Below are 10929 nucleotides of genomic sequence, written 5' to 3'. Positions count from 1 at the left end.
CCTCCCGCCGCCCCTCACAACGGCCGCCGCGGGCGCGAGGGGGCGCTAACGGCCCCCGCTCCCCCCTCCTCCATCCCCGCGCGCGCACGGCGCTTCCCGCCCTTTTTCCTCCCCTCAGGGCTGAGGGCGGGAAGGGTGGAGAGTCCTCGCCGGGCTCCCTCGCTCCTTCTCTGCTCCCTCGCCCACACCCGGTACTTTTTATACTGTTTTTAAAACATTCTGCTTCCTCGCCAGCACTCCACTGAGTTTTTTAAGCAGTATTTTGTTGTGGGGAGGTTTTTTTTTTGTTTTCTCGCTTTCAGGCCACTGAGGCGCTTGGCAGCGAAGGACGGCCCCTGCCACCCCCTCCGCGCCCGTTGTCACACTTCAGCCCCACATCACTCCTCCAAAGTGCGCAGTGAGCTGTGTTTTTGACTCTAAAGTGGTTTTTCCGGCTGTGGGACAAGGAGAGGGTAATACAGGGGAACAAGGGGGAAAGAGGCTCTGTCATGGCTTTATCTGTCACTGCCCTGGACTATGGAAGGTGTCCCTGCCCATGGTGGGAGAGAGAGGGGAGACTGGATGAGCTTTAAGGTCCCTTTCAATCCAAACCATTCTGTGATTGTGTTTCTGTCACTTGCTGTGACAAAGACTGAAAGTAAGAGCCGGGCACATCCTGTGGCTTTTCCTTCTGAGGGGCTGCAAGTGCTGGGTGTTCTCCAGCTGCAGGTTTCTGGAGAAAGTCATTACAGGACGTGTATTTTTCCACTTAAAAACAAAACCCATCCCTTTCAGTACCTAAAAGGGCTCCAGGAGAGCTGGGAAGGGATTTTGGATAAGGGTCTGGAGTGATAGGACAACGGGAACGGCTTCAACTGAAAACAGATTCAAACTGGATATTGGGAAGAAAATCTGCTCTGTGAAGGTGGTGAGGGCCTGGAAAGGATTTACAAGGGAAGTTGTCCCTGGAAGTGTCCAAGGCAGGGTTGGACGGGGTTTGGAGCAACCTGGGATAGTGGGAGGTTCATGTCCACTGCAGGGGTGGAACTGGAAGGTTTTAAAGTCTCTTCCAACCCAGACTCTTCTGGGATTCGGCGGTTCTGCCACTCGTTGTGATTGAAAGCAAGCCCCGGGTAAATAGCGTTGGCTTGAAAATGAAGCCAAATGCCACAGTATCACTGCAAGTACTTCCAAGTCAGTTACATGTTTTGGAAAACTTGCTGTCTTTGAAACTTTTAAATATGTAACTACTTTGTTTCTAGAGCAGGTGATACAAAAACACTAAGGAAGCTGCCGGCAGGGAAAGGAGGGTCCTTGCATTTGACCACACAAGCACACTCGATACAGCACCAGAACGGTGGCCAAGCCTCTGGAAATTAACAAAATAGTGTTTATCCTACCTACCTAGATCATATTTATCACTCCAGACCATGCTAATGTCCAAAAATGATGTCACAGTATTTGTGTAACAAATATGGAACCAACCAACACAGGAATAAGAGTTATTTTTATAGAGAGCTGTGAAAGTTTTAACTCAATGCTTCTTGTAAAAAAAGCACTTAAGTTTCCTTTAATAAAGAAAAGAAAAATTTGGTAAAAATACAAAAAAGTGTGAAAAAGGAGGTATCAAGTTGTTAATGGAAAATAGTTTTACTTAAGCTTTCTTTTTCCTTAAACCAATACATTAACTCAAGTGGTCGGTTAAGCTGTAAGAACTGTGTCAGGGTTTTCATTTTTAATGTCCTTGAGCTGCTGAGCAGGTCAGCACCCAGACCACCTCAGATGATCCCACGTTCCCATGTGCTGAATGTTTTCAGTTTTACTCAAAGTGAACATTTCATACTTACACTGTGCAGACAAAATGATTCAGTTTGTAACGTGTCTGCTATAAACGAGTCATATTTCAGCTCGAGCAGCCTCAGTTCCTAAGGAAGTTTATAGCTCCTTTCAGATTCTGCACAGCCCATCAGTGCGCAGGTTGCTAATTATTATGAAATAGTATATCTACTATAAAGCTTTGGCTGCAATTTTGGTTCTTTATAAACTCTTAGTCAGTGTCTTTAGCCAAATGACTCAATTATTTTCAACTCTATAGCATTTCTAAGTCCCAGACTGGTAAATTGTCACTTATAGATTTGTATGCTTTTTTGGGGGGGAAGGAGGGGGAATGGGTTATTTTTAAGAACAGGTTGTGTTACAGGGAGGATTTAATAGGACAACATGTGAATTTGGGTATTTATATGTGTGTTTAAAACTGGGATTACTGGGGTTTGATTCTTTGTTGGTTCTTCTGGGTTTTTTCAGGGGGGAGGGGGTTGGCTTTTTTTTTGTTTGTTTTGTTTAGATTTTTGGGGTTTTTTTTGCTTAATAGAGTATCAGTAGGAAATGATAGAAGAGGTCAAAAATCTGCAGTTGTAAACTTGATAATGGAGTAAATAGATATTAAAAAGGTGAATATTTTATCCTAGGAAATACGTAGAGAGATTTCCAGGAGTGCAGAGTCAGGTGAAGGACTTGTTGCAGGGCTCTGGAGAGGCTGCAGTCCACAAGTTCTGTCTCTGATTTTTCAGGTGAGTGATCCAAAGGTGGGATCACAAAAAGAAGGGTCACAATTAGCACAGGGGTATTTTTCTTGGCTGGGTAAACCAGGTTTGCTTGATTTGTGCCCTTAAAATAAAAACAGAGTGAAGATACAATTGTTTCCCGGGGGTAAATGTGAGGGAAAGTAGAGATTTAAATCAGAGAGCAAATCTGGCAGTACAAGAAAATGGCCATGGATAATCCTGGGATAGAAACCAGAGGTTTCTGATTGCTGCACAGCAATCCCAGGACTTCTTTTAAATTTGTAAAACCAGGAAACCTGCCTAATTATTAAATGATTCTGGAAGGGGGCTGCAGAGGTTGTGAGGAATAACCAAGTAACCAAGAATTGCTTGATTATAACACTTTTTTTAAAAAAAAATTATTTCTAGAATATTTTTCCAAGCAATGGAAAAGCAACAGCATAAGAAGCAGCCGTTGGCACCACACAGGAAGTGAGTAGGAGAATCATGTTTCCATGCTGTTATCCTGCTCCTGATCTATGATAATTTGCTCTTGCTGCCTTTGGGTTTAGATCCAAGTGATGAGCTCAGATCCCAATTTCACTTCTTGCTTCATTAACTGGTTTTGGGCCTGAACTGACCTCTAAATGTCACCTACTGCTGCCCCCTGCCTCAGCAGGAATTTCTGCACCTGGTCAGGTCTCTCAAAGCCCTGTTCGGCCCGGTGTGGAATGCGCCTCTTTTCGGAGTCTGTACTAGACGACTTTGAAATTCATATTTGCTTTATTTTATTGAAGAACTTTGTACTTTGATTTTCTGCTAAATAGCGACATTGTTTTCTTAAGAAAACCATCTCAACCTAAGCTCTGTTTACTATTATCTCAGCCATTTAACTTTAACACACAGTTCGAGGTGTGCCCGTTCTGGGGACTAAAGTGGCGAGGGGCTTCCCCAACCCCCCAGAACAGGCGCTGTGTCCTCAGCCCCCCTGCCCCTCCCGAGGGGCGGGAGTCCCCTGCGAACGGCATCAGCAGCGGCTCCAAGGCAGGCAAGTCCGGACCCGGGACCGGGACCGGGACCGGGACCGGGTCGGCTCCTCTCCCCGCCACCCGGCGCCGCTCTCCGCCCGCCGAGCGCCGAGCCGGATGTCACGGTGACGGGCGGGAGGCGAGGCCGGTGCGCTCCGCTGCCAGTCCCGAGCCCGGGCGGGCAGGTGGAGCTGGGACCCGCGAACGGAGCATGGAAGGTGAGAAACGACCCCGCTCTTACCTCGGACCCTCTGCCCCGTCAGGGCCCGCAGAGGCTCTATCCCCCGGGGGCTTTCAGCCGCTTCTTCAGCGCTTGCTGCAAACAGATCGCAGGCTCTGGAAAAGAAATCGAATCGTGTGTAGCAATTAAACGGGAAACGAACGGGGCTTTTTGCACCCTCTCTGATTAATTTCAGAGATACCACAGAGCGCGTGATAAAGCCGGGGTTTAGAGCACGCTTTATCTGTTGTTCGTATTCTGGGGTTTAACGAATTCAGGGATGTCTTCTCTCTTTTCACCTGTAAAATGTGCCCGTAATATTCAGAGCCAGCAAAAACCAATCTGGGAGTTAATATTGGGTTCTGGAATAATTACCTGTCATAGAAAAGCAATATTTCTAGTGTTTTCAACATCCTGGCAAAGAAGCTTTGCAAAGCATCACTTGGTTTCTTATTTCAAAGGTGGAGATTCTTACTTCAACTCAGTACTTTAAGGGCTCCTGTTTAGATTCTGCTCTGTCTCAATGACTTGAGGCTGTTGATTATTTTAAGTTAGCTGCAGATACCTATTTTAAAATGCATTTTCCTTTGCTGAAGGCTTTTTAACTGTTTACCTGTAAATAATCACTCATTGAATCTGACTGAATCGAGAAAGCTGCTGTTTGAGAGAAGTAACTAATGATTTGAAAGAATGGGTTTGAGGACTCTTCAGCACTTAAACACTCAGCTTCATTTTCTTGATCAGGTTGGGATCACTGTCTTTTTGGGAGTGGAAAGTCTGCCATTAGAAAATAACAGGGTTTCACTATAACTGAGGTTATCTAAGAAGTCCTTTCTTTGGTATTCTTATTTCTTGCGTGCTCAAAGTGAAGATGGAAATGATCCGTCTGTACTTCACGATGATGAGGATCCATTAGCATTCCTATGGTTGTTGCACTGGGGATGAAGTTAGTGCAACAGTGTTGTAATGCGTTATCCCTGGATACAGCAACTTCCAGGAGTGTTTCTGTGGGTCTTGGGCAAATCTTGGTACCCTGAGAACAGAGGGCTAACATGGCTGACTTGGATTTTCCACACCCAGTGTGTGTGGAGGTTTGGTAGGGTCACAGAGCAGCAGACAGGCCCTGGCAAAAATGGATGTTTGAACCAAAATTTGTCGTTAACTTGATTGTATCTCTCTGTGACTGGTTTGGTTTTGCAACTACCGAAAGAACTGTCCAGCTGGAGCTGTCAGCTCCAGGTTCTGGGCTGGGATCAACAGGTTAGATCAGGAGTCGGATTTTGATGATTTTAGTGGGACTCTTTACTTGGGTTATTCAGGATATTGAATCATATTGAATCACTGAATTATTCTGCTGAGTTTAGAAGGTTGTATGCACCAATACGAGAAAAATCTCCTTAGTTATACACTGCTGGTCAGGATTTCTTCCCAAAATGACACGTGCACTTAAAATGCCCGTGACGTTTCACGCATCGCATGGTGCTTAAGAGCAGCAAAGTGTCAGAGTTTACTTGGCCCAGGTGCCTTCTTCAGAAAGCCATGGATGCTGTGGATGCTGGAGAAATATATCCAGTGGAGACATCAGCTAGAATTTCTCTCCTTAATGGCCGAGTGTGGGTTCAAGGTGAAAAACTTGTTAGGGTGGAAGAAGTGGAGTAGTGTACGTAGTGAAGGCACTGACTTCAGAGAAGGAAACTGGCTGTTTCTGCTCCACATACTGTGATGGAAGGACTAAGAGCAAATGGGACTTTCAAAGGCGTCCCCTTCCCTGTGCTGTTGGGCTGAAAAGTGCATCTGGCAGGAAAAAGGCAACATTCTGGTTTCATTTTGGGGACAAACAGGTGAAATGATAATAATTCAAGATATACCTCCCATTCTGTATTAAGGACAGAAAGTAATCAGGGTCATCCGTGATTTGAAAAATATCCATTTTAGGGCTGTTCAATTTCTGGTTGGCTGTTCTGGTCAAATGCCAGGATAAAGTATGAATAGTGTTGCATACTAAAATACCACAGCACTTTTTTAGCAAGCTATTTGAATATTTTGGCTCCCTTTGCCTATTGGCATAGAACACAGGATAGCCAAGGATTGGTTTCGAAAGCACATGAATTTTAGTTCTGCTTTGTAAATGCACATTGTGCCTCAGCTGCAGCACACAGAGACAGGCGTCCTCTTCCCATGCACCCCAGCCAGTGGAGTTCTTTGAATCTTGGGAAGACGAACGTGTTCTGTAAGTGATTTCCTGCCTTGCATTTTTCTGAAATTTTAGTAGAAAAATGGCCTTACTGGTGTAGAATCTACCCACATGCTCTCCTGTTACCATGAAGAATCTGGCTTAGGATAGTCAGGAAAGAGACCTGAGGTTAATATTAAATATTATCATATTAAATAGAATATTATAATAAATATTTTAATGAATATTATTATATTAAAAATTAAGAGACCACTAAGGCTCTAAGAAGTTGCTGGAGACTGATGCTGTAAAGAAACCAGATGCTGGTGCAGGGAGGTTGGAGGCTTGAAAGTGAGACAAAGACCAGGATGTTTCTCAAGCAAGAAGAGAAACCTTCTACGGTGTGTCGTTCTTATCTCTTCCAAAGGGTTGTCCTGCCCAGCAGCCATCATGGGCATGAAACTGTTGTGTTCAACAAAAGATGAATAAATTCACAGATTCCATCTCAGCAGGAAGGAGATGAATTTCTGAGGAGTCTGAGCAGGTCCTGCTCGGTTCTCACGGGGTTTGAGCAGTGCTGTTCTCCAGCAAGTTGTCCTGCCAGGGAAACCTGAGGAATCCAATGGTTTCTAAAAATATATAGTTATCCAGGAATACATGTAGAATCATTGGAATTCAAGCAGTCATGCAGGGGTTCTAGTTCTTTCTTCCATGACCTCCTGGGGGCTCAGGGGAATCAGGATTGCTGCCGAGGTTTCAACGGCACCTTGGGGCTTCAACCTGGGGCTTTGACCCCCATCATCAAAATGGAGCAACTGTGCAGGGATTCTGAATGTAATTAAAACCAAAACCAAGTGTTGCAGAATAAGGGAGATTTAATTTAATTATGTGCAGAATTACAAGGGTTTGTGTAATTTAAGTGTCTGTATTTGTGGAATCACAGAATGTTTTGGCTTGGAAGAGCATTAAAGCTCATCCAGTTCCACCCCCTGCCACGGGCAGGGACACCTTCCACTCCCCCAGGTTGCTCCAAGTTCCATCCAGCCTGGCCTTGAAGACTTCCATGGATGGGACAGCCACAGCTTCTCTAGACAACTTACTGCGGTATAGAGTTTGTTCATTTACCCAGAATTTACTGTTGTTTTCTCATCATTATTTCCTGTATAAATGGGTCCATTTGCCTCTTTGTACCTCAATTTTTCTGGCATCATGGAATGTGAATGAGAAATTAAGGGCTATAACTATACAGTTCCTTGATCTTTCTTATATATTTCAAAATATTGATTCAGTAAATATCTGAACTTTTTGTCATTTAATTCTGTGACTATCTTTATGATGCAAGGCCTTTATTTTGTTGCACACATTATCCCCCCCTTTATTCATGCAGTTTTTTTGGAGTACCTCTTCTGATACCAGGCTGCCTCGTTGGAGAGTTACCAGAGCTTTATATTTTAACGTTGCAGAGACCACAAAAAAGTTCCATATGCAGAGGAGGTAAAGACAGATAATTATGGGGTAAATGTCACCCGTGGTTAGCACCTCGTGCCCGCTGCCTGGGTGTTTCTGTTATGTAACTGCCAGGAAGAACTTTTCCCAGTCCAGAAACAATTATTTTTTAGGTTCAAAGCTGATAAAAGATTTTATGGCATGTAAAAAATAAAGAGAGGGAAAAAGCTACCAGAAAGAAAGGAGGAAGGAAGCAGGAAAACTGTGTTAAGAGTTCAGTCTCCTAACAATGAAATCTCAAGAAAGGGAGGCCTTGAGTAAAGACAGAACGGGACAGCTCAGGTCTGTGCCTCCAGTTCAACTCAACAGCTGAACTTTGGCCACTGGAGTGGGCAATGAGAATACCTGCAGCTTGTGTTGGCTTCAGAGCTCTGCTGAGCCCCTGCACGCTGGGAAACCAGGCCTCAAGGGTAGTCCTCCGAAAAATTTTTAAAATTCCTAGCATTTGATCCCTTTTGGAATTTCTCAGCGGGAATTATACTTGCATTCCCATGAAAACCAAGTAGATCTTGTGAAGTTAATGGGGGTTTCCCTTTGTATTGGAAAAGGAATGTAAAATATCTTTGTGCTTTAGAGAAATTAACTTCCTACAGAGTTACTACGGCTGCACTGTGCTCGCAGGGTACTCAATGAGTAAATTAAAAGCATAAGGTACTCTGTTCTACAATTTTTGAAGTTAGAAAACCATACTTAATCCCTTTTCTGGGCACAGGCCAGGACATAAAGAAGGGACATGCTCAGGATATAAAGAAGTGAAGCATGCTACTAATTTGGTTTTTATTTCTTTGATATGTTTTATTTTTCAATTTTACTTTCAGCCAAGAAAACAGGAATTTATAAGGTTGTAACAACTGTATAGCAAACTGTTCTAAATATCAGACACCTCAGGCTGCTTTTCTGTCTTTCGCAGATTCACAGCCCAGGATGGACCTCAGTAACCCTCAGGAACAGCCCCTAGCTGCAGGTACTGTACTGTTCAGTTGTGTTCTTCCACTCTCTCTTGACAATTTTACATTTAAATGGAGAAAAAGAAATTAATTGCAGCTGGTTTAGAGTCTCAGGACACTGAATAACAGAGTCAAAAGTACAAAGAGGGGCATTAAAGGCAAAAATAGTAAATTTTAGAGATGAAATAAAACCGTGGAAGTTCAATATAACATTGGAAAATTATAGTGAAGTGGGAAAAAAAGACTGTATAGAATGAAAGGAAAGATTTTCAGGAGAAAGCTGAAAGTTTTGATTAGGGAAGCAAGAATAATACAATTCTCTTGGTTGACTGCATTTCTGAAAATATGAAAACAAACCTCCTGAGTGAGTTTGACAAGTGTTTCACTTTCTTGTTAATCAAAAAGTCGAGCCTCTTTTCAGCTGCAATGTAATATTTAGCTTGAGAAGGATTGGGGGTGTTACCATTCAGCTGTCAGTAGGTTAAAGAATTTACCAGCAATTTCATAGTATTACTGTAAATTTTAAAAATTCCCATAATATTTGGAAGAAAATACTGTCTGTTCTTTTAATGAAATATTGATCTGAAATTTACAGAAACAGACATAATATGGAGTTAGTTTGAATCACGGGGTTAATGAAAGTGGCTTTATTTGAAACACTTCGCCTGAATAAATTTCACTACAGTTAAAAATGTGTCTTTATTTCTGAGGAGAGAGGCCGGGATCTCTGGGATGCTGATCTGCATGATAATGTTGATATTTAAAAATACACACGTGGAATAAGCAGAGAAGTGCAAGTGGGTTCAAAGAGGCCTTGATTACATGTGCTTGAGCAGTTTTCTGGCCTTAGGCCAGAATTATTAATATTTTGCCCAAAAGAACAAAGTGGAGCTGTGATTCTTTTGCCTTGCTCCAAGGAGCTCCATCCCTGTTCACAGCAGTTGTCAGAGCTCTTATGATAGAGTTAGATATACTGGATTTTATTCCTGCTGTCATTTAGAACAGCCTCCAGAATATTTAGATCTGAGCAAAAGCTGAAAATGGGTTCCAGGTGTGTGTGAGAGTTTGTGTAGGATTTTGGGAAGTAAAATCATTCTCCAAAGTACAACCAGTGCATCTGTAGAAATAACACTTTAGGTACTGCTAGCAGTCCTGGGAGTGTGCAGGTGCTTTCTTTGAGGGAATCCCCTGGAAATATTCTTGGAGAATAAATAGTTAATTATTTTTTGTCTTTCTTTTTTTTTTCCCAGAAGAACAAGAGGATTTGACAGACTGTAATCTGAACAAATCCGAGGAAATGGAACGCATGGATAATGTGGAAGATATGAAGGAACACAATCAGTCTAATGAAGAAGCAGGAGGTAGAGTTGGAGTTTTGATAAATAATAGTTGTATTTTGTCTTTTTATTAATCTGATTATGCTATGAGACTGTGCTTTTACAAGGAATAGCAATACAATTAATCTGGAGCATTTCAACACACTCTAAGGAGGAGCAACATTTTTCCATTACCTCACGTGCATTTTATCAAGGTCAGTTTCACCAGATCTATGAAATATGGACGGGAAGAAAAAAGAGCAAGTACATCTGGTGAGCCTTTAATGTGTGTGGTAGCAAGTTCCTAAGAGCAGTTTGCATAGGTAAATCCCCTGTTAGGACTGCAATTTTTATTAGTGCTGCTAAGTACTTTCATACCTAAAAAATAACTTGATAATTTATTAATTTTTTTGAAAGAAAGAACAAGTTACCTCAAACTGGAACACTCAGACCTGTAAAATTTAAAACTGTAGCAGAAATGCTGTACTTTAAACTGTGGGTGAAGGGGAGGTTGGTCAGTTTTCCATGATTATTGTTGAAGAAAATACTTTTCCTACAGGTCTGAGAGAAAACATAAGGATCAATTAAAATAGTAAAGTAATATGTACTGTCTTTAAAAAACAGCAGGCCCTCTTCATTTATAGACAGAAGATAACAGCTCCTGAAACTTGGCAATCTTACAGCCCTCAGAGCTCAGGGGTTTGTATGTCTGTGGCATAGATGTTGAGATTCTTCTGTAGAAGCTCCTAAACTGAAATCTCAGCATTAACAACAGTTCCTGCCCGTGATCTGAGAGTGTTCATCTGTGCCAGGGGCCTCAGCCACAGCCAGTGAGGAGTGTGCCTGGTAGAGGATGTAGGGCACGTGTCCTGGGGACAGCACGCATGGTGTTACCAGTTTCACAGGGCCTTTCTGTGCCACAGGTCCGTGGCAGTGCAGCAGCACCAAGGGAAATTACGGCTGTGGCTTTGGGTAGGAGTTTGAGGTAGAGTTTGTATCACATGAATCAAGTAAATCACTAAAGAATTTATGTGTTTTGGCTGTGCAAGTAGCTTTGGTTGTTCCCTCTAACATTAATGTGATTATTTTGAAGAGGTTATACTTCTGCATTATTAAAGACCAAATGTTTTTATTGGTTAACAAATTGCAAGCAAATATAAAACACTCTAGGGAGCTGTGAGATGAATCTCACTCAAGGATCTACAGTGGCAGTATGT

At 42.6% G+C, this 10929-nt stretch overlaps 1 protein-coding gene across 4 annotated transcripts in view; it reads left to right on the top strand.

Annotated features, from left to right (window-relative positions):
- Positions 1-3670: 3670 nt before the first annotated feature.
- IKZF3 (IKAROS family zinc finger 3) overlaps positions 3671-10929 on the top strand; it is a 34103-nt gene continuing 26844 nt past the window's right edge. For 3 of the 4 annotated variants that reach the window (XM_088068134.1, XM_088068133.1, XM_005531419.3), the window contains exons 1-3: positions 3671-3768; positions 8360-8413; positions 9647-9757. In XM_088068134.1, coding sequence (XP_087924260.1) covers positions 3762-3768; positions 8360-8413; positions 9647-9757 — 172 coding nt within the window. In that variant the 5' untranslated portion in view covers positions 3671-3761. The remainder of the gene's footprint in view (positions 3769-8359; positions 8414-9646; positions 9758-10929) is intronic. The other variant, XM_088068132.1, reaches the window with a different exon arrangement.

The sequence above is a fragment of the Pseudopodoces humilis genome, chromosome 29 (assembly GCF_049639895.1).
Source record: "Pseudopodoces humilis isolate 2021_Gansu_Grassland_sample_001 chromosome 29, ASM4963989v1, whole genome shotgun sequence".
NCBI classification, from domain to species: domain Eukaryota; kingdom Metazoa; phylum Chordata; class Aves; order Passeriformes; family Paridae; genus Pseudopodoces; species Pseudopodoces humilis.
This window is presented reverse-complemented; position numbering and strand designations above follow the sequence as displayed.